At 33.9% G+C, this 23,869-nt stretch overlaps 1 protein-coding gene across 8 annotated transcripts in view; it reads left to right on the top strand.

Annotated features, from left to right (window-relative positions):
• LCORL (ligand dependent nuclear receptor corepressor like) overlaps positions 1-23,869 on the top strand; it is a 105,848-nt gene that overhangs the window by 47,859 nt on the left and 34,120 nt on the right. For 7 of the 8 annotated variants that reach the window (XM_016199749.2, XM_016199747.2, XM_016199748.2 and 4 more), the window contains one exon: positions 18,118-18,369. In XM_016199749.2, coding sequence (XP_016055235.1) covers positions 18,118-18,369 — 252 coding nt within the window. Of the gene's footprint in view, positions 1-13,437; positions 14,783-18,117; positions 18,370-23,869 lie in introns of those variants that run through there. The other variant, XM_087828078.1, reaches the window with a different exon arrangement.

The following is a 23,869-nucleotide window of genomic DNA, read 5'->3' on the forward strand; positions in this document are numbered from 1 at the left end:
GGGGTGACAGTGGTAAATATGAACATATAGGTTTCAGTGTGGGTTTCTGTGTTACAAGATCTATATATTGCTCTGTGATTCTCTTGTTTAAAAGATGTGTTTTATAATAAATAATAATGCGTGAGATTGTAGACCTTAACTGATATGTATACTATACTTATGGGTTATTTAAACAAAATAATTTTTACCTTTATCTGTTTCAAATATCATATCCCCTTAAGAGTATTGATTTTAGTAGATTTTGGATTCTTGGGAGGCAAAGAATATCTTAACTTTTATGTTTTCAGTTCCTTATAATCACTTATTTGTTTTTTGAATAGTTTTGGTCAAAGACATAAAACAAAAACATAGAAAACATTTGGGAGGGTCTTCAGTGGTTTATATCCAATAGCCAAGAAAGAGTAATATTAGTCTTGCTAGTTGAGTATTAAGCCTCACTCCTCAGTTTACCTTTCTGACCATTACTGTAGCACTTGGAGATTCTAAATGATCTTGTCATGTCCAGAGGATAGTACATTTAGTCCATGATAGTTTTTATCAAACTTAACTTATTTAGAATAAAGTTTTTAACCTTATTTGGGTTTTACTCTATTGTTAAAGTATTCGATTTTTTTTGGTATGGAGTTTCCTTTTTAACACTTTTACTTTGTTTTCCGATTATTCCCAGGAATGCCCCAGCTTTAGCAGATCCTAATGTTTGTCTGGAGATGTCAGTATCTCTCTGAGTGCCACATTGGTTACCGGGGGGTGGGGTGGGGGGGTTGGTGTATGTTCTACAAACACTTGTGCCTCTTTCAGCCATAATTCCCTACAAAATCCTTTGGACCAGTAACTTTTAAGCTCTGTTGAAGGTGGCTGTGATAGGAATAAGGAAGGCATTATCTAAATAATCACTTTGTTGGGTCCAAGATTGATCCTACTTAATAGCAAGTGTCATAGCTGCTGACAAGGCAGAAAAAAGCCTGTTATGGGAAGTGTCTTAGCATTCCAAATAATTTCTAGTCAAATTTTTACTACAACATAGACTGTCGTGTGGAGAAATATGAGCATAGAGATAATGTATCTAGAGTAACTTGCCTGACTGCATCCCTGTAAGAGGAAAATGGTTTACCCCTCCTGTTCAGTATCATATTTAATTGTTTCATATCTCTAAAACAGCAGTTAGGCGAGCTGAAAGACTTACGCTATTATTCATCTGTTCTCACCCTGGCTTGCATGGCAGAGTATAAAAGTAGATTGTATAAAAAGTAGAAGCTGGATGAAGCGAGATGGGAGTAGAATGCCTGGTATATAGAATGATCGTATTGGCAATCTATGGCGGTGATTCCTAATGGGGATACATTTTTAAAAATTAGTCTAAATACAGTTGTGATTTATTTTATTTTATTTATTTTTTTAAATTTATCTTTATTGTTGTAAGTATTACAGAAGTCCCCTTCTCCCCCCTTAAATCTCCTCCATCCCGCGGGCACCCCACCCCCAGGCATTTCCCATACCAATGTCTTCATCCATAGGTTATGCATATAAGCATATAAGTCCTTTGATTAATCTTGCTTAATGTGCTGTTCTCTGTCTGACCTTGTTCTACTTCACAACTGTAAGAAATGAAGCAATGGGTATAGTATTTTGTCATGGCAGTTTAAAAATAGCATGCTTTTTTGCTGCTATAATTCCCATGATATTGTTTTGTCAAATTTTTCTTTCCCTTTAATTTTACTTCCTAGCTCAGGGGTTCTTAACCTGGTATACTCCCCAACAAGTTCATGGGTATGCTTTTCTTTAGGTCCATGAAATTAAATGGGGGGGGGGGAGTTATATCTTTATTTTCATTAATTCTTAGCTGAAACTTAACATTTTCTTCAAATATAAATATTGACAACAAACAGCAGTGATGTTAGTAATACCTGGTCTAGCAATATATATTAGATATTTTCATGTCATATCTTCAGTTATTGTTTACATTCTCACTGCTTTGAAATTGTAGTACATATTAAACTTTACTAGATTTTTTAATGCATTAAGAAAAAAAGCACATATTACTATATCTCAACTAAAAATATTTTAACAATTATATTTCAATATACTTGGTTTTTTCCTAATCCTATATATTTGTGCATTGAAAACATGATTCTGAGGTGCCCACCACACTGCCAAAGGAGTCATTGCGCAAAAAGATCTAAGAGCCTTTCCAAACCCAGCCCCAGCAGAGAGAGCCACAATCTGTAGATTGCTGATAGCTCCAAATAGGGTGTCCAAGGTGAGTCACGAACAGTGTCTGACAGTCCTGCACCAGAGACCCTTCAAACAGATTAGGAATCCTAGCAGGTCTACCTAATACATAGAAATAAACCCAAACAGGCAGCCAAAATGGGGAAATAAAAAAAGCCCCAAATGAGAGAACAAGAGAATTTTCCAGGAGAAGAGCTAAATGAAATGGAGATAGGCAATTTATCAGATATAGAGTTCAGAATAATGATCATAAGGGGATGCTCAACAATACAAGAAAAGAAATGGAAACTATGAAGGAAATTAAGAATGACATAGAAGAAATAAAGAATACATTGGAAGGGATAAGCAGCAGAAGAATGGAACCTGAGGGTTGTATCAGAGAATTAGAAGACAGGGTAGGGAAAAGCAATCAAAGATCCAAAAAGAAAAAACAATTAAAAAACAGGAAGACAGTTTTAAGGGAGCTGTGGAACAACATGAAAAGTAATATTTGCACCGAAGGAGTACCAAAAGGGGAAGAAAGTGATCAAGGGAGAGAGAACCTGTTTGGAGAAATAATAGCAGAAAACTTCCCTAGCCTGGTCCAGGAAAGTCACACAAGTTCAGGAGGCAGAGAGAGTCCCAAGCAAGAAGAATCCAAAGAGGCCCACATGCAGGCACATCGTAATTAAAATGCCAAAAATTAAAGACAAAGAATCTTAAAGGCAGCAAGGGAAAACCAATTTGTTATCTACAAAGGAGCTCTCATCATGCTGTGAAGCTGATTTCTCATCAGAAACTCTACAGGGCAAAACAGAATGGTATGAAATATTCAAGGAAATGAAAAGCAAGGATCTGAAACCAGGAGTAGATCCAGCAAGGTTATCATTCAAAATAGATGGTGAAATAAAGAACTTTCTTGACCAAAAAAAAAGCTAAACGAAGGAGTTTATCACCACCAAACCAGCATTGCAAGAAATCTTAAAGGGACTGCTGTAATAGGAAGTAGAATGCTTTGCAAAGCTCCCCTGTGAAGCTGTCCGAACCAGGGCTTTTGTTTGCTGGGAGTTTTTTGATTACTGCTTTGATTTCATCAGTTGTTATTAGCCTGTTCAGGTTTTCTGAATTTTTCCTGATTCAGTTTTACATGATCTCACTCATGTGGAATCTAATGAACAAAATAAACTGATGAACAAAATAGATCCAGAGACAGAAGCAAAGTACAGACTGATGAATCTCAGAGGGGAGGCAGGGGTGGGGAAGTGGGTGGGGAGAGATTAATCTAAGAACTTAAATGCATATATGCACAACCCATGGACACAGACTATAGTATGGTGAAGGCAGGGGTGGGGGTGCCGTGGATGTGAGGTGGAGGGGATCAATGGGGGAGGAAGGAGGACATCTGCAATACTTTCAACAGTAAAGATACATTTTTTAAAAAGGGACTAAGAGTCCTATCTACCTCCTTTACTATTTGATCTTCATGCTGCCCCCAGAATGTTATACCTTAAGGACTGTGCCTGTAATGGTAAAGGTTAATATACTTGTTTATATTACTATGTCAGCCATATGCTGCTATCCTGGATAATTTGTTTTGTGAGAATTGAAGTCTGTTTGGAAGAATAAGGATACATTTTGCTCTTCACTCCAGATACTTCTGTGATTCCCTTATTTTTTCTACCCTTTCTCTCCTGTCCCCACCAAAGTAGCAGTATATAGTGTTTAGTCTTCATTAATGGGTAAGTACAAAACACCAGAGTACCTGTATAAGAAGATTATTTTTTATAAGTTAGGGCTATCTCATTTGTTCTCTATAAAACTGAATGTTTACTATGTCAGTTTGAAAGTCAGTGGGTGAATAAGCAATAGTTGCTTGGTGAGTATTAACATGTTTTTACCCTCTGCTTCTTAGAAAGATAATACTTTTTTCTGTCCCACCTTGAGGATGAAAAGAATTTTGAAGTGCTCTGATGCCACATTTAGTGAATGCTTTTAGCCTATGGAGAAAGGCAATTTACTAATGAGATACTTGCTCACTAGTAGTTAGGAAGTGTCAAATGGATGTGTTAGGAAGCTGTCAAAATGTGAGTTGGGTCCAGCCGGGCATGGCTCAGTGGTTGAGCATCGACCGAGGATCCAGGAGATGGCGGTTTGATTCCCGGTCAGAGCACATGCCCGGGTTGCAGGCAGGATCCCCAGTCTGGGGTGTGCAAGAGTCAGCCGCTCAATGACGACTCTTTCTTGATTGATGTTTCTGTCTCTTCCTCCCTCTCCTTTCCTCTCTCTGAAATCAATAAAAATATATTTAATAAAAAAAGTGTGTTGGAATTTGTTTTTTAAATAGCTTAACATTGCACCTTTTTTATTACCCATAATGTAGAGTCACTCTTCCAGCATAATTCTTCATATTTGCTTTCCTAGATTTCTGTGATTATTTACCACTTATGGAATAATATAATTTACACCTAAATTTAGTTTGTCTATAACACATCTTTTTTTTCCAAAAGTTTCCATTTTAATATTTATTAATGAACAAATACAGTCTCAAAGCATGTATCAACGTTAAAGCTAAGCATTATGAATAGTACAATTCCATCTTGTAATTTCTTATTCTAAAGGTTCTCTGGTGCCATCTACTGAATAGTTTTTTAAAGCAAGAAAAGTATATGAAATCGGATGAATTTTTCACTTAATCAAATTTTTTTGTTTTTTTAATAGAGTATTTTATAGAGCATTTTTAGGTTTACAGAAAAATTGAGCAGAAAGTGTAGAGCATTCCCTTATACTCATCTTCCCCCCCCCCCAATTTTCCCTATTATTAACGTCGTTCATTAGTGTGTTACATTTCTTATTGTTGATGAATTACTGTTGATGCATTATTATTAAATGAAGCCTGTACTTTCCCTTAGGTTCACTCTGTGTCTTGTACAGTTGTGTGTTTTGCCAAAATGTACAATTTCATGTATCCACCATTATAGTGTCATACACAATAGTTTCACTGCCCTAAAATTCCCTCTACTCCACCTATTCATCCCTCCAGCCCTTGCCTTCACCCTGTGTGAGACACTGATATTATTAGTCTTCAAGGTTTTGCTTTTTTCCCAAAATGTTATATAGTTGGTATCCTACAGTATGTAGCCTTTTTAGGTTTGCTTCTTTCACTTAGCAATATGTATTTAAGGTTCCTCTTTTTTGTGTGTGTGGCTTGATAGCTCATTTCTTTTATACCTGAATAATATTCCATGCTATGCATATACCACAGTTTGTTTATCCATTCACCTATTAAGGGACATTTTAGTTGTTTCTAATTTTAGCAATTAAAAATATTTACTAGTTTATGTGTATTAAAATTTAGAATGATGGCACAGATAATAACATATTGAATAACAAAACACAATTCATGAGTCCACAGTGATAAAAATAAAAAGGTAAAAGTCAGAAGAGAAGACATTTCTTTTTTTTAAGAATGCTGTATAAAATAGAGAATGAATAATGGAATTACAGAATTATCGTTTCACAACAACTGTGCAACAGTTGATTCTGATAGGAATCATCAGCTGATACTAAAACCATTGAGTAAGTAGAAGATTGTTGAGGAACAGCATAATCACATTAGAGAATTATTCCACAGATACTAATTACATAGGAGAATAGGTAACTTTATAATGAAGATATTTGTTGGATACCACCTTAAGGCAGGTGATCAATATCACTAATATTGGGACAAACTGATATGATACACCAAGGAGGCATATCACCTATGTATATTCCTGTCAAAAATGATTAACCTGAACCTAAATAATGAGAAATTGAACCCAAATTGTGGGACATGCTACAAAATGGCAAGAAAGTCAAGAAAAGGCAGGAGACTCACTTATATGTGGAATCTAAAGAACAAAATAAACAGATGAACAAAATAGATCCAGTGACATAGAAGCATGGAACAGACTGATGAATCTCAGAGGGAAGGCAAGGGTGGGTGGGGAGAGATTAACCAAAGAATTTATATGCATATATGCATAACCCATGGACACAGATCATAGTGGGTTTGGGGTAGAAGGGGTCAATTGGGAAAAGGGGGGACCATCTGTAATATTTTCAACAATAAAGATAAATTTTTAAAAATAGTCTTATTTTAAATTTAAAAAAGAAAAGGCAGGAGAAAGATGAAGGACACATGATAATCAAATACAACACGTGATCCTTGATTGTATCCTGTTATTGGGGAGGGAAAAGCTGTAAAGGACATAACTGAGAAAGTTGGGGACATTATTGTTTGTTTTAACTTTCTTAAAAGCCATAATGGAATTATAGTTATGTATGGTAATGTTCTTGATCTTTATTACTCAAGTATTTAGGGTTAAAACTTCATGATATCTACAGCTTACTTTCAAATGCTTCACCTATAAATAACCTGTGTGCATGTGAGTGTATATGTAAATCAAATGACACAAAATGTCAACAGTTGTTTATAGAGGTAAAATTTTGAAGGAGTACATTGTACCCTTTCAATTTTTCTGTAGATAGAAATTTTTGGAAATAACAGAAAGGCAAGAACTGTATGCTATAATTGGTTCCATAGGACTTTGCTTTCCTTTTTACCTCTCATTATATCGTCATCTGCACTAATACACTTGTTAAATGATAACAGCATATGTCAGTTCTTCATGTTCTATAAAGTGCTATATCAGTGTTAATTGTTGTTAATATAGCTATCAAACATGGAGAGAATTAAAATGGAGGTAGGAAAAGAGAAGATAACAAAAATGCCACCATCCTGGCCTTTAAATTTTTTTGTTGGATTAGTGACTTATGTTTTCCACATTGAAAATCTCATCATTGATACAACCCCAAACATATATTCTTAGATTGATTCCAAGAGCTGCTATCCCTCTTTGGTAAATAATAGCATTATATGCTACCTTTCAATGTAGGAGAATATTAAATAAAGGTGTGAATACAAAGAAGTTGGAATCCATTGGTCTCCAGTAATTCACATCTCTCCCATATGCAAAATACACTCACTCCTGCTCAAAGACCTCCAAAAGTCTTATCTTATGGTATTATCTCAAAGTCCACAATCTTACTATCTAACTCAGTTCCAGGTGCAATTGAGGCTCCTTGGGTGTAGTTCTTTAAAAACAATACTTCAGTTACAGTTCTTAATGGTGGGACAGGCATAAGAAAAACTAAACACTCCTGTTCAGAAATGGGGAAATGGAATGTACACAGGGGTCACTGTTCCATAGCAGTTCTGAAATCCCACTGCGCAAATGTTGGAAGTTGTTTTTATTAGATCTTAAGACCTAGGAATGAATACTTTTGGCTCTTGGATCTGCCCTCTGTACTGTAGCTTCTGTTCTCAGAGTTATCCTTCCTTCCTATTTTTCTTTTATTTGAGTTATAATTCATAAAATGAGCTTTTTTAAAGTATAGAATTCAGTGGGTTTTAGTATACTTAATCACAAGTTTTGCAACCATTGTCACTATCTGATTCTAGAACATTTTCATCACCCTGAAAGAGAAAGCAATTAACAGATTAGCACTCACTCAGTCATTTTTCTCCTACCCTCCTCCAGGATCTGGCAACCACTAATTTACTTTCTGTCTCTAGATTTGCCTGGTTTTATACATTTTGATAAATGGAATCATGCAATGGGTAGGCTTTATTTAGCATAATGTTTTTGAGGTTTACCCATTTTATAGCATGCATCAATTCTTTTTTTAATGACTGCATAATACTCTGTTGTTTGAACTTACCACCTGTTATGTATACATTCACCAGTTGATATTCATTTGGGCTATTACTAATAAAGCTGCTATGACTATCCATGTACACATGTTTTTAATTTGTTTTTTAGAGAGAGGAGAAGGGAGAGAGAGAAACATCGATGAGAGAGAAACATCGGCATTCATTGGCTGCCTCCTGCATGCCCCTTGCTGGGGGATCAAGCCAGCAACCTAGGCATGTGCCCTGACCAGGAATCGAACTAGTGACCTCTTGGTGTATGGAATGATGCTCAACCACTGAGGCATAGTAGCAGGGCATGCACATATTTTTGTTTGAACATATATTCAGGGTTTGGGGGGGTATATATGTACGAGTGGAATTAGCTGGGTCTTATGGTAATTCTATGTTTACATTTTTTTAAGAACTGCCAATGTGTTTTTGAAAGTGGCTACACTATTTTGCATTCCCACCAGCAGTGTATAAGGGTTCACATTTTTCCCATTCTCACTAGCACTTGTTACCTACATTTCTTATTATAATGCTCCTTCTGGTTGTGAAATGACAGCTCATTGCAGTTTTGATTTGCATTTCTCTAATGACTAATGATGTTAAGCATTTGTCATGTACTTATTGGCCATTCGTAATATCTTCTTTGGAGAAATGTCATTTGCTATTTCTTAATCAAGCATTTTCTTTTTATTGTTGAGTTGTAAGAATTCTTATTATAGTATGTACACTACACCCTTATTTGACATGGTTTATAAATATTTACTCTCATTGTTTGGACTGTCTTTTCATTGCTTCATTTTGATCAAGTCCAGTATACCTACTTTTTTTTTTCTTGCTTGTGTTTTTAAGTGTCAAAGCTAAGGAATCATTGCCTTATTCCAAGGTTATGAAGATACACATGTATGTTTTCTTCTAAGATGTCTATAGTTTTAGCCTCCTATATTTGGGTCTTTGATCCATTTTGAGTGAATTATTGTATAAGGTCTGACATAGCAGTCCTGCTTCATTATTTTGCATGTAAATACCCAGTTGCTCCATTTTTTAAAAGGACTGTTTTTCCCCAACATTGATTGTCTTGATACTCTCATCAAAAATAATTGACTATAGATGCAAGGGTTTATTTTGGAACTCATTTCTACTCTGTTGATATATCTGTCTTTCCTTATACCATAACCCAGTGTTGATTAATAGTAATCAACACTTTATAGTAAGTTTCCAAGTTCTTGTTTTTCGAAATATTTTTTTGGCTATTTTGGATTCCTTGTATTTCCATAGGAATTTCCAGATTAGCCTGACAATTTCTACAAAAATGCCAGCTGGGATTTTAATAGGAATTGTGTTGATCAGTTTGGGGAGTATTACCATCTTAGCAATATTAAGTCTTCCAGTTCATTAACACAGGATATATTTCTATTTATTTAGGTTGTGTTCATGTTTTATAATTTTCAATGTGTACACTTCTACTTCCCTTGTTAAACTTATTATAAGTATTTTATTCTTTGTGATGCTGTTTTAAATGGAATTATTTTCTTAATTATTTCACTTTAGAATTGTTTATTGCCATTATATAGAAACTGAGTTTTGTATGTTGATATGGGATCATGTAACCTTGCTGAACTTAATTATTAGCTCTAAAGTTTTGTGGGGTTTTTTGGTTTTGGGTTTTTTCTGGTAGATTCCGTAGAAATTTTTGTGTACAAGATTGTTATTTACAAAGAAAGTTTTACTTCTACCTTTGAATTTAAATACCTTTTATTTATTTTTCTTACCTAAACACCCTGGATAGAACCTTCAGTACATGTTGAATAGAAGTGGTGAGAGCATATATCCTTATCCTGTACCTGATCTTAGGGGGAAAGGTTTTGATCTTTCACCATTAAGAATGATGAAAGAACCCTGGCCGGTGTGGCTCACTTGGTTGGAATGTCGTTCTGTGCACCAAAAGGTCACAGGTTCTATTCCTAGTTAGGGCACATACCCAGGCTTCGGGTTTGATCCCCAGTGAGGCACGTGCAGAAGGCAACCAATCAATGTTTCTCACATCAATGTTTCTTTCCTTCTCTCTCCCTCTCCTTTCCTCTCTCTCTCAATACAAAACATATCCTCGGGTGAGGATTAAGAAAAAAAGAATGATGAAAGATCTGTGGATGGATTTTTTATAGACATCCTTTCTTAAATTAAGGTAGTTTCCTTCTGTCTAGCTTGTGAACAAGCTAGTGTTTTTATTGAATGTTATCAAGTGCTTTTCTACATCTGTGGAGATTATTATGTGGCTTTTGTCCTTTATTACTATGTTTTATTACACTGACTGATTGGTTTTTATCTGGTGAACTAACCTTGCGTTCTTGGGATAAATTCCACTTGGTTTTAGTGTGTTATCCTTTTTATATATTGCTGGATTCTGTTTGATAGTATTTTTAGTATTTTTGTGTCTATTCATAATGGATACTTTTTGTTTGGTTGGGTAGTTTTCTTTTCATGTGATATTTTTTGTCTGTTTTTAATATCAGGCTACTTATTGGCCTCATAGAATGAGTTAGGAAGTGTTTCTTAGAGTTTGTGAAGGATTGGTGTTAAGTCTTCTTTAAATGCCTAACAGTATTCAGCAGTAAATCTGCCTGTCCCTGGGCTTTTCTTTGTGGCAAGTTTTTGGTTATTGATTCAATCTCTTGTTATAGGTCTGTTCAGATTTTCTGTTACTTATTTAATCAGTTTGGTAGTTTGGGTCTTTTTAGGAATTTGGCTATTTCATCTAGGAGATCTAATTAGTTTATACACACACACACGTATATAAACAAAAATAAGTGTGTATATATATATATATAAAATGTGTGGGGGAAAAAAAATATATATATATATATATATTTGTATTTCCTGATTATCTTTTTTGTTTCTTTAATGTTAATGGCAATGTATTTTCCTTCATTCCTGATTTTTGCAACTTAAATCTTCTCTAGTTTTTTTCTTGGTCAGTCTAGCTAAAGGTTTATAAATTTTCAGTTTTTTCAAAGAACCATCTTTTCGTTTCACTGATCTTCTCTGTTGTCTCCTATTCTCTATTATTTTTTTTCTTTTCTAACCTTTCATTTCTTTATGCTTGGTTTGGGTTTAGTTTTTAATCCATTTTCTCGTAAGTTAGACGGTTAGGTTATTGGATCATTGGTCTGAAAAAACTTTTTAACTATATGTGTTTACAGCTATAAATTGTCCTCAAAGCACTGCTTTAGCTGCATCTCATACCTTATAGTATGCTGTGTTTTCCTGTTCAGCTTTTAGCGTATTCTAATAACCCTTGTGACTCCATCTTTTACCTATTAGATATTTAGGAGTGTGTTTTTTTATCTTCACATTTATTAATTTCCCAAATTTCATTTTGTTACTGATTTTTTTTCATTTCTTTAATGTTGAAAAACATACTTTTGTATTCTTTAATCTTTTTAAATTGATTGAGACTTGTTTTGTGAAGTAACATATGGGCTGTCTTGGAGAATTGTCATGTGCACTTGACAAAAATATATATTCTGTTGTTTGGAAGGAGAGTGCTTTATATCTGTTAGGTATAGTTGATTTATATGTCTTCTGCTTTTTTCACCTTTTGTCTATTTTTTTAATCTATTATTTAAAGTGGTTTATTGAAGTCTCTATATAACTATTGAATATTCTCTTTGTTTAATTCTTTTAGTTTTTCTTCATGTATTTTATATTGAACTTTTTTATTATAAAATGACCTGTTTCTGATGACAATTTTGTCTTGGAATAGATTTTGTCTGATATTAGTATAACCACCCTAGTTTTCTTTTGGTTACTATTTACATACTATTTTTCATCTTTTCTTTTAACATGGTTGTGTCTTTGAATTTAAAGTGCCTCTTTTGATAGTATATAGTTAGATTATTTTTTAACCCATTTTTCCAATCTCTGCCTTTCCATTTACATGTACTGTAATTACTGGTAAGGTAGGATTTTCACTGTCATTTTACTATTTATTTTTAGTGTTGTTTTTTCCATTTATGTCTCCATTATTACTTTTTTGTGTGTTTAAAAATTTTCCAGTGTACCATTTTAATTATTTTGTTGTTTCTTCTACTATATATTTTTTAGTTACTTTCTTAGTGGTTGCCTTGGAATTATAATTAACATCTTAATAAGTAGCAATCTAGTTCAGCTTAATACAAAAACCTTGATTCCATATGTGTCCATTCAGATAGTATACAAAAATCTTGATTCCATATGTGTCCATTCCATCTGATCCTATTTTATGTTGTATTGTCCTTTGTGTTACATTTTTTTTTTTTAATATATCTTTATTGATTTCAGAGAGAAAAAAGGAGAGAGAGAGAGAGAGAGAGATAGAAACATCAATGATGAGAGAGTCATTGATTGAGCCCGCAATGCAGGCATGTGCCCTGACCGGGAATCAAACCCCGATCACCTGGATCCTAGGTCAACGCTCAACTGCTGAGCCACGCCACCCCGGGCTGTGTTACATCTTTAGACATTGTCCACCAAGACAGACTCATAATTATTGCTTTGTGCAGTTATCCTTTAAACTAGATAAGGAAGAAAAACATTACAAACAAAAAATACATTTATAATTTATAAACATTTATACTGTATTTTACCTATGTAGTTACTGTACTGGTGCTCATTATTTGTATGGATTTGCTTTAATGTTTAGTATCATTTCATTAGATCAGGTCTGCTAACAGAACAATTTGTTTTTATTTATCTGAGAATGTCTAAATTTCTCCTTTTAAAATATAGGATAGTTTTACCGAATATAGAATTCTTGATTGACAGTCTTTTTCTTTCAATTCTTTGAATATATCATCTCAATGTAACTTCTGGCCTTCATGAATTCTGATGTGATATTGGCTATTAATCTCATTGAGGGCCCCTTGTTTGTGATGCATTGATTTTTGCTTGTTGCCTTCAAGATTGACTCTTTGTTTTTGGTTTTTGATTGGTTGATTAGAATGCATCTAAATATGTCTAGATACATCCAAATGTGACTTCTTTCATTCTACTTGGAGTTCCTTGGGCTTTTGGGGGTATATTGATAAATGTCTTTCATAAAATTTGGGACAGTTTTCTAATGTTTGTACCTCTTTCAGCTCCTTCTGGGACTACCATTTGTGTATGTTGGTACACTTGATAGTGTCCCACAGGTCTCTGAGGCTCTGTTCAGTTTTCTTTCTTTTTAAAAAGAGAACTTAGCTGTTGTCTTCCTTTCTTTTTGCTTTCTTTTTTTTTTTTAATATATCTTTATTGATTTCAGAGAGAGGAAAGGAGAGGGAGAGAGAGAGATAGAAACATCAATGATGAGAGAGTCATTGATCGAGCCCACAACCTGGGCATGTGCCCCGACCGGGAATCGAACCCCGATCACCTGGATCCCAGGTCGATGCTCGACCGCTGAGCCACACCCAGCAGGGCTCTTTTTGCTTTCTTTCCTCCTTTCTTCCTCCTACTCCCTTCTTTCTTTTTTCCTGCCTGCCTTTCTTCCTTCATTCCCTCCTTCCCCTCCTCTCTTTCTTCTTCCCATTCTCCCTTGAAACTGGGTAAACTCAACTGGCCTATTTTCAAGTTCACTATTCTTTTTCTGCCAGCTGAAATCTGCTATTGTATCCATCTAGTGAGTTTTGCATTTTAGTTCATATATTTTTCAAATCCAGAATTTCTGTGTGGTTCTTTTTAAAAACTTCTATTTATTTATATTTTTTATTTAGTGAGATATTCTTCTGGTGCTTTCCTTTATTCCTTTATACATGGTTTCCTTTAGTTCTTTGAACATCTTTAAAATGGCTGATTTAAACTTTTTATCTAGTAAGTCCAATATCTCCACTTCCTCAGAGACATTTTCTATTGACTTTCTATGTATAGGCCGTACTTTCTTCTTTCTTTGCATTCCTCTTAATGCTTTGTTTCAAAAACTGGATGTTTTAAATGATACAATGTGATAGCTATAGAAATCAGATTACCCCACATCTCAGAGTTTGTTGTTGTTGCTGTGTGTTATTATCATTTATTTGCTTAGTGACTTTTGTGAAGTCACTTTTTTTATATTGTGTGGCCACTGACATTTCTTAGTTAGCTAGTGGTCAACTAATGATTGAACAGAGATTTCCTGAGGTTCTGAGTCTTTGCGTAGGACCTGTGTGTGTGTTGAGGAAGGCTGCCTCAGAACTGGCATGGGAGGATAGGACTAGGGCAATATGAAATGCTATAAAGCCTGTTGTTTTTACAGAGATTTAGCCGGTGTTCTTGAATAGCCACTTTCTCGAAAGATTTTGGTTACTTCCAGAATTCTTTGTTTAGTGGAGTGAAATTCCTCCCACAAAAAAATGAAAACGAAAAATTCACATGAGACCCACAACATTATTAAGAAGGTCAAATTTGAAGGAAACTCATCAGCTTTCTGAAGCATATTTTCCTGGTGGTTCTCCTAATTTGGTCTTTGCTCAACTGTTCTTAATTGTAGGCTCATTTGCCATCTATATTGACTGAAAATTTTCAAAACAGTGAAGACCTGGTTTCTTTTTGTTTAATTGTCCTTCCTTTAGTATCTCTCTCTTTTCTTATATTTTAGTATAATTAACTAGAGGAAACCAAAAGGCAAGTCAACATTTTGCTTAAAATTTCCATAGATTACTCAACTTATTAGGCACATTTTTTACTTTCCAAGTTACTGCACACAAGTGTTGTCTTTCTAACACTACATAATAAGTATATTCTTTTCTTCACTTTCCAATAACATTTACCTCATTTTACTGCAGGTCTTCACCCTCCAGCTTTATCAAAGACCATGAGGCTTCTATTAACAATTTCTTCAAGGTACTTCAGGCTTATATTTAATACTCTCCCTGAAGCCCACTCTCTGGATTTAAAGCCACACCTACATTTTAGGTTTTAATACAGCAGCATTCCTCTGATACATACCAAAATCTGTATTATTTACCTTTTACTATTTAACAAATTATCTTGAAAATTTAAAACAACAAACATTATCTCACATTTTTTCTGAGCGAGAAATCTGAAAGTGGCTCAGCTGGGTGTTTCTGGCACAGTTTTTCACTTGGCAGCAAAGGGTCAGGAAGGGTTGTAGTCATCTGGGATTTGATTGTTCTGGAGTATCTTCTTCCAGTTTCACTCATTTGGCTTTTACAGGAGACTTCAGTTCATCTCCTTATGAGCCTCACCATAGGGTTGCTCACAGTATGGCTTACTCCAGAGTCAGTAATGAGAGACAGAGAAAGAGAGAGAAATGCGAGGATGGAATAGGGATGGGGGCAGGGAGGAGGCAACGAACATCAATATTCAGGAGTATCCAAGATAGAAACCACTTACAAATATAACCTAATATCAGAAATGAGGTACACTTCTGTGGTATGCTATTAATCACACATACCACCCCTGATACAATGTAAAAGGAACTATACAGCAGTAGGAAACCAGGACGTGGAAATCATTGAGGACATTCTTGATACTGGCTACCCCAAATAGCATGTTAAACTTTTGAATTAGTTAAATTTGACAAATGATGGGTCTAGATCTTTAGTAACTCATTTGCTTTTGTAATTATGACAGTTTGTACATGTAATTTAGAAGACTCATTAGTTAATTAGCAGCTGAGTAGCATTTTTACTTTATTTTTTAATTTATTTTTTGCCAAGTCCTTTGGTCCCACACATAGACTTCTTCCCCAATATAAAGGGAGAAAAACAGTAGGTAAATAGAATAGAATAGCGATACCTATTCTGCTTTAAACTTACCTCTAAACTCAATTCTAAAGTATAGCCCCATTTATATATTATGAGTCTGATTATATTTTTGTTCTTTTTGGAAATTTTAATTATTTCGAATTTATAAGGTGACAGTCAATTAATTGCAGGACAGTTAACCAAAATACCTAGAAGTACATTCATTCAGTATCTCCCTTTAACACATAAGGTAAAGCAAAATTAGATTTGAAAAAAGATGGAGAAGAATGCTCACAGAAACCTTCAAAGATTCTTGGAGGTAATAATCAAGAAATGGTATAAACTGGAATCCTTATGGGCAACCTGGAAATGTTTGGTTTTGGTAAATCACTTTAGTTAGGTAACGTGCTAATCTTATTTATTCTAACCAAAAACCACATGGGCTTAGATATTATGTCATTTTTATTTTCTCAGTTAGTTAATACTTTTATATTTGCCTTAATATTTTTACTTATTTGACATCTTGTGATTTAAATAAAATATAATTGCTCAGTTTGCATCTTTTTGTTTCTCTTGTTATTTATACTATAACTTAAGAGCTAATGTTTACCACACTGATAAAATATCAAGTATTTTATCTGCAGTCTCATATAACCTTAAAATATGCTGTGATCAAGCCCTATTATGATTTTCAAGGTTCTGTAATCATTTATGAACAGAGAAACTAAAACATGGAGTAAATATATAACTAGCCTAAGTTCATAAATATGGCTAAGATTCCAACCTATAATCTAAGCCTTTTTTTTTTCCAGTACCCCCAAACCAATATTGCCTCTTTCCCCTGCTGGGTCAAAGAATAAAGGTAAAAGCTGAAATGCTACCTTTTAAAAATAAGCCCACAGCCCCTTTTCTCAGACATTTCTTTAGAATTTAAAATTCTTTATTTTAAAAGAGGTAATGTAATGGAGATATTTATTATGTAACATCTCCAGCCATTTCAAAACAGTACCCTGTGACCAAATATATTGATATTTCTGCAGGGACCATAAATAGATTCATGTTCTTAGGTCACATTTTGCTACCAAATGTGGTGGTGATCATAGTGAGGTGTTTGTTGCCTCTTCTCACCTCCAAATAGTATGTTTTCAAACCTGAATCAGGGGTCTGTAACAATAAATGCTAGTTAAAAGACTTGCCTTCAGATGCCTTAGGCAAGTTCTCTAGCTAATACTGAACCCCCAAAATAAAGAGACTTGACCCTTCAGTCTCAAACAGCCCGGCACCAGTGCAGACCTATTCGTGTAACAGTGATCTGCCTTGGTCAGAGTTGAGGCATGTAAGAAACGAAGAATTAGTCTCAAGAAGTAGGACTACGTCTAAGAGGAAGAAGTAGGGAGCCTAACCAAGTATGCTTAGTTATCCTTTCCAGCCTATCAGCCATTCTACCTCTGAAGGTAGCAGAGTAAATGAAAGTATCGGGTTGAGGCCAGAAGTGTATGTGAAAATCCACCACCAACCCCACTCTCCAATACCAAAACTCTATCATTATTACATGCTGTGTTTATAACTGGTCTGTCCTTATTCTGCACCCCTCACTATAAAATCGTCTCTTTTGACCTATTGTACAGGTTTTAAGTAGAATTGTATATCACTGCCAGTCATTATAGTTGTACCTGATCAACATGTTTGGGGATCAAGGATTAATTAAGACCCTTAATAGTGATATTGCCATTTTTATAGGAGAATCTCAGTAGATGCTTACTGAAACATTTAGGAGTGAAATGTCATGATTCTATAATTTATTTTTAGTGGTTCTGCAAACCAAAAAAAGTTAGTGAATGTGACAGAATACTAACAATTCTTGAATCTTGGTCAAGGCTGGCTGTGTGATTTCTGTTCTTTATTTTTTCTGATTGAAATTTCTCAATATAAAAAGTTGAGAAAGGAAAAAAGTCCTTGATGATCACATTCAAGCTGTATAGGAAATGCATATTTGACAGAATTGAATAATTAATAGTAATTAACAGTTATGAGAGTTTAGATGTTTTTAAATAGTTAATGCATGCACTTAGTATATTAAGTTAAAAATTGACTACTTATATATACAATTTATATTCACATACTAAAGTGTTTTAATATCAGGTTGAATATATTTAAATTAAAACTCTAAAATTAAGAAATAGAACTGAACTTTCTATGTCTAATTCTGTATCTAAATTTTAGTTTGTGAACAAAAATGTTTATTTTTAAGAAATGATTAAATATGCCAAGTTTGGAGTTGATATATTGTTATAATAGTAATTAAATCTGCAAAGTTTCTATTGCTAAGTGCTAGAAACCATTGGCAATTACGGGCTGGCACTAAAAAGACTTCTGAAATCATTAATTTGTAATAAAAATACAATAAGTTTAAATATCAGTATTTCACATTTCAGTTTTTAATGGTTATTATATTTGTTTCTTCTCTAGATCTTCCTCAGAACTGTGATCCTAACATTCCCCTAGTTGCTCAGGAATTAATGAAAAAGATGATACGTCAATTTGCAATTGAGTATATTTCAAAAAGTGGTAAAATTCAAGAGAATAGAAATGGTTCAATTGGACCAAGTCTAATATGTAAAAGTATCCAAATGAATCAAGCAGAAAACTCCCTTCAGGAAGAACAGGAAGGCCCCTTAGACCTCACTGTGAATCGAATGCAAGAACAAAACACTCAGCAAGGTAAGACTTTGTGTTTGTGTAGTATACAGTTTTATGTTTAATATTCTTAAATATGTGTAACTTTATAGAGAAATTTTGGAGATAACATTTTTTGTAATTAGCCTGTGTAATATGGACTAGCAAGAAGCGCTAAATTCGAGCTTTTGTATTGCATTCGACTTTTGTTTATAAAAGAAGAAATTTCAGTTGCTCTCAGTCTCTTTTCACAATAAAGTGTATGGTGAGAGAGTCCTCACAAGCAACTGAAAAGCAAAGTATACAAGTACAAAAATGTATACGATGAAAAATTGTTTTTAAAATGTACAGCTGAGAACATAAGCACTTGCTGTTCAGTTTTTTACACTTAGGTGAAAAATAAAAAATACATGATTTATCTTCAATTGTTGATGTAACTGGAGAAAGAGAGAAGCTAATACATGTGATAAATATAATGTGATCATGTAATTAACTATATAGATATCCATTTTTCATAAGAGCCTGAATGATGAGGGCTGTATTGGATTTATCTAACAGTTAATTGAAGGAAGACCCATAATTTATCAGAGGAAAGGAGGGGGGGAGCGTTTTAAGTGCTTGTAGAGGATGCCAAATAAGTGTCTGACTCAAAAAGATAGAACAAGTAGCTTTTGTTAACACAAGTTAGGGAAATTATTGTCAGTCCTTGAAGCCAGAAAGATATCAGCATTAAGTTTTATCTCAGAAGAGAGTGTGGTCATTAGGGCTATAAAGAAAAGTAGTCATTGTTTAAAGAAAATAGTCTGTTCAGTGTGTAAGACAGATTAAAATTGAGAGGGAGCTGAAATATGGAAATAATTTTCTTTAATATTGTATCAGTGTGTGTAGAAAAGTGTCAAAAATGACTATAGTATAAAGCTTAAGGAAAAATATATCAGTACATAAAGTTTGGAAATTAGAAAGCATAGAATTTAAAAATTGATTTTGTTTGTTTTGCTTTTCCATGTTTCACACCCTCTTGTATCTCTGGTGCTTTGTGGAAGGCAGTTCAGTGTTCTAAAAAGACTAAAACATAGGCTTTGGTATCTGAAAGACTTTGGTTGAAATCCCAGATCTGTTCTTTTAAGTTACTTGAATAAGTAATTTTACCTATTGGAACTTTAATTTCCTCATTGTTATTTGGCAATAATAATAAACTCATTGGAGCAATGCGAAAGTTAAATAAGGAACCAACTCATGAAAGATACCCAAACACTAGTTACTCTACTTTCTACCTCCTGTTTCTTATCACCACAGAAGAGGAGCCTTAGAAGAAGCAGGATAGTGATCTGTGAATTTTTGAATGGCTGTACACTTAAAGTAGAACTGAACTTTGTCTGAATGGCCCAATGAGTAGAATTAGAGTCACTGGCTAGAAGTTAGATAGAAATAGATTTCAGGTCCATAAAGGAAAGAATATTTCTAAGGATCAGACAGTTCTTAAAGTGGAAAAGGGCCAATGATTTCCTGTTTGCCTTATTTAGGGGTATTCAAAAGCATTAGATGAGTGATAAGATAGATGAAATTTTAAAAGTTAAATTTAAGTTGTCATTCTCTGATTCTATGAACTTAAGTGATAAGGTAGACCCAAGCATATGTAGAAAACAAGTAATATAAATTACTTAAATTATTGTGATATCCTAGGAAAAGTACACAAATATGTATGTGAACATCCTGAGGTGAAAAGAGTAGTGATAGTGATCTAAATCCATATTTCCTTCTTCTTGATGATTTTAATTTTGGGGGATGAGTTTTATCATATGTGATCTTAGTGTTCTTACTTGAGGATAGGAATCATTTAGTCTAGTGTGTCTTGTAGAGAACAAAAGAGAAAGTGGTAATGAGGCTAAAAAGTTAGGTAGGGACCAGATTATGAGAAAGTCATGTAGGATATATTAAGGGTTTTTTCTTAGGGCCACAAAAAGCTGCTATATTGCTTTAAGCACAGAGTAATAAAATCAGATTTTTCTTCTGTGATACAGATTGGTAGGCTTTAACTATGCCTACTTGCATACCGAATTTTTTAAATAAAAAATTGAGCACATACCCTGTGATGCATTTTTGTGTGTTTGTATATTTATCATACTAATACCTTATATGTACTCGTTTTTCCACAAATTAAATTTCTTAAGATTGAAATAAAGATGTTATAAACAATTTTTAAATGCCTTGCTAATCATGATCACTGTCAGTATCTTATTACATAATAAATACTTTGTGAGAGTATCATTAGTAATGATAGAGGTATATATCCATATCTCAAATGGTTTTCTTAAGAATTTAAAAAACTTTAGCCTGATTTCATTGTTCTTACCTTATAGTATAATCGAAAAAGTGCAATTACTAGTGGAAGCAATGTTCTGCCTTTGTTATTTGCTACTGCTTACATTTTTCATATTATTCTCTAGAATTTTTTAACAGTAATTTAAATCAGTTGTCCATTTTGTGAGTTACTTTATTTAAAGTAGATAATGTAATCCATAATCCAATAGATAATCTCATAACAAATAATGTAAATAATTTGTGGATAGTCTAACCTATAAATCTATAAATTATCAACCCCAAATAGTTTTGATAATCTATAAATTATCAACCCCAACAGATAATTCCTATCATTCACTGACTATTTTAAAGAATAGCAAACAAATATTGGTATAATCTTTATACCAAAACTAGACAAAGCTAGCAAAAGAAAGAAAAGTTTACAAACCAGTCTTACAAACCTGGGTGCAAAAGTCCTAAATAAATATTAGCAAATCGAATATAGTGAAATATAAAAGCATGATAAATAATGACTAGGGAGGCACAGATGATCCTTTTTTCTTTTTTTTAAATCCTTACCCGAGGATATTTTTTCCATTGCTCTTCAGAGAGAGTGGGGGGGGGGGGGAGAGAGAGAAACATCAACGTGAGAGAGACACATTGATTGGTTGCCTCCCACACGATCCCCTACTGGCGGGAGGAGCCTGCAAGCTAAGTATGTGCCCTTGGCTGGAATCTAACCTGGGACCCTTCATACCTTGGTGGATGCTCCAACCACTGAGCCAAACCTGCTAGGGTGAGGCACAGATGATTCTGCATTTGAAAAACCTTTAGGATTTCCCACAGCACACGAGGGAGGGAGGGAGGGAGGGAGGGAGGGAGGGAGGGAGGGAGGGAGGGAGGGAGGGAGGGAGGGGAAAGAAAGAGAGAGAGAAAGAAAGAAGAAAGAAATCAGTATTATTATAGACACAGAGAAAAACATTCTACAAAAGCTGACACATTTATGATAAAAAATGCTTATCAAACAAAGAATATATATAACCACTTTCACTACCAGAAACATCATAACCTAATGATTTAAAGTAATGGAGAAGACAAAACGCACACTATCACCACTTTTTAACATTTTATGAGAGGTCCTGACTCATAACATGATGAGAAAAATAAAAGTATGAAATTAAGCAATATTAAGCAGTAGGTTATAAGGAAAGAATGAGCAAAATTGTGGTTGCTTATAAGCAATATGATTGTGCATTTTGAAAATATAAAAGAATATTTAGGTAAACTTTTAGAACTGATGAAAAAGTTCAGAAAAGATACTCCTCAATAAGATCAGTATATATTACTACATATCAGCACTCACCCAATTAGAAAATCCAGTTGTAAAAAAAACTTATCTACAATAGCAACAAAGGCAGGTAAAACATTAAAACACTAATGTTTTTATGAACATTAAGAATGAAACTAATAAACTGTTTTAAGACCTTATGGAGAACATTATAAAACTATTGAAGGGCAATAAAAGGAAGACTCCCAAAATGAGTGGTCATATTTTAAATAAATGGGAAGACTAAAAAATGGCAGTTCGTTTTTAATATACTTACAAATTCATTGTAATTCCAGTCAAAATTGTGACAAGTTTTATTGTGAAAAATGACTTGCCAAGCCTAAAGTTTATGAGCAATACTTAAAGAGCCAAGAATAACTAAGTCAGAGGTGGTGAGGGACTTGCTATATAGCATATCAAGACTTAGTGCAGTAATTAAAACACAATGCCACTGGCCATATATAAATCAGTAGCACAGATTAGAAAGTTCAGAAACATCCAAACATTAGTGGGAACTTGGTATAAGACAAATGTCACTATAAATTAGGGAAGGATGGCCTATTCAATAAATGGTTTTGGGGCAACTGGCCCACATGGAACAAAAAATAAAAATAGATTTCTTGCCTCACACCACTCACTAAAGTAATTCTAGTTTAAAGGGCTAAATGTGAAAAGAAAAACTGAAAGTTAGAAAAGATTTAGGACGGTATCTTAATGAACTCAAAATAAGGAAGAATTTCTTAAGATGCAAAATTACTAGTCCATACAACAATTCTATAAGTTTGACTATACTGAAATGTAAAACTAAGTAGTATAAAAGTGGGAACGGAGTGCAAGTTCAAGCCTCAAATTGGAAGACAGTATTTACAACTGATATAACTGGCACCATTCACCTAACAAAATGATAGCCAATGAGAAAAACGTAGCTTCGTAGAAAAATAGGCAAAAAAAGGTGTCATAAGATAACAGATTAATCAAATAACCAGAGAAAAATGTGCTCAAAAAATTATCCTGCCCAGTCTATCCAATATACAGTTCTTTTGTTCTATAGTATAAGAGATGGTAATTCAACCTAACTTGCAAAAATTTTTGTTTGACCGCTCTGACAATTAAGCTCATATTTCTGAAACATCTCTTTATATTTTTTCTGTCTGCAACAGTGTTTTACTTTATAGTACGGCAAATATTTGTAGAAATTATTATATCTCCAAACTTCTGTTTTCCATGCTAACCTTTAGTGTTTTTCCCCATCTGCAACAATATGAGAAAGTTTATTTCTTTTACTTACTAGTGCTATAAATATTTGTTGAAATTATTGTCTCTCTAAACCTCTGTTTTCCATGCAAATCTTTTAGCTTTGTTAATTCTTCATAAGTCAGTTTCCATATTTCTCATTTTCCTTGCCCTTTCTCAAACTCTAAATTCACTTAAAATATAGGTGCCCTGTGGGAAACATTTTCATTTGCCCCTCCATTCTACTTTCTAACAAGATGTTTCAGTATTAAAGACATTTCTTTTTGTACTTTCATTTCTGCAGATTTGTATAAATACTCTGAACTTCAGAAACTGGGAGTAAGTCAGTCATACATTGCTTGTACAAATGATTCTTTTTTGTCCTGGCACGCTAAGTTAAAAAACAGGTAGAAATACCATTGGCATATCCAAAAAAATTTTTTAATTTCAGTTTTAATCTGGGGCCAAAGTAAAAACTCCTAAATTTCAAAGCACAGGAAGAATTTGCAACTTTATCATTAGGGACCTTTATCATTATCATGACAACCATGAAGAATTTACCAATCCTATACCAAACAAGATCAAATGTGGACAGAGATAAAACAGCAGCACTTCACTGGTCTTGTTGGTGTCGTTTTTTGCCATGAAATTCAGTGAATATCCTGGTAAAACGTCATTATAGTA

Source organism: Miniopterus natalensis, chromosome 1, assembly GCF_054644295.1.
Source record: "Miniopterus natalensis isolate mMinNat1 chromosome 1, mMinNat1.hap1, whole genome shotgun sequence".
In the NCBI taxonomy this organism is placed as follows: domain Eukaryota; kingdom Metazoa; phylum Chordata; class Mammalia; order Chiroptera; family Miniopteridae; genus Miniopterus; species Miniopterus natalensis.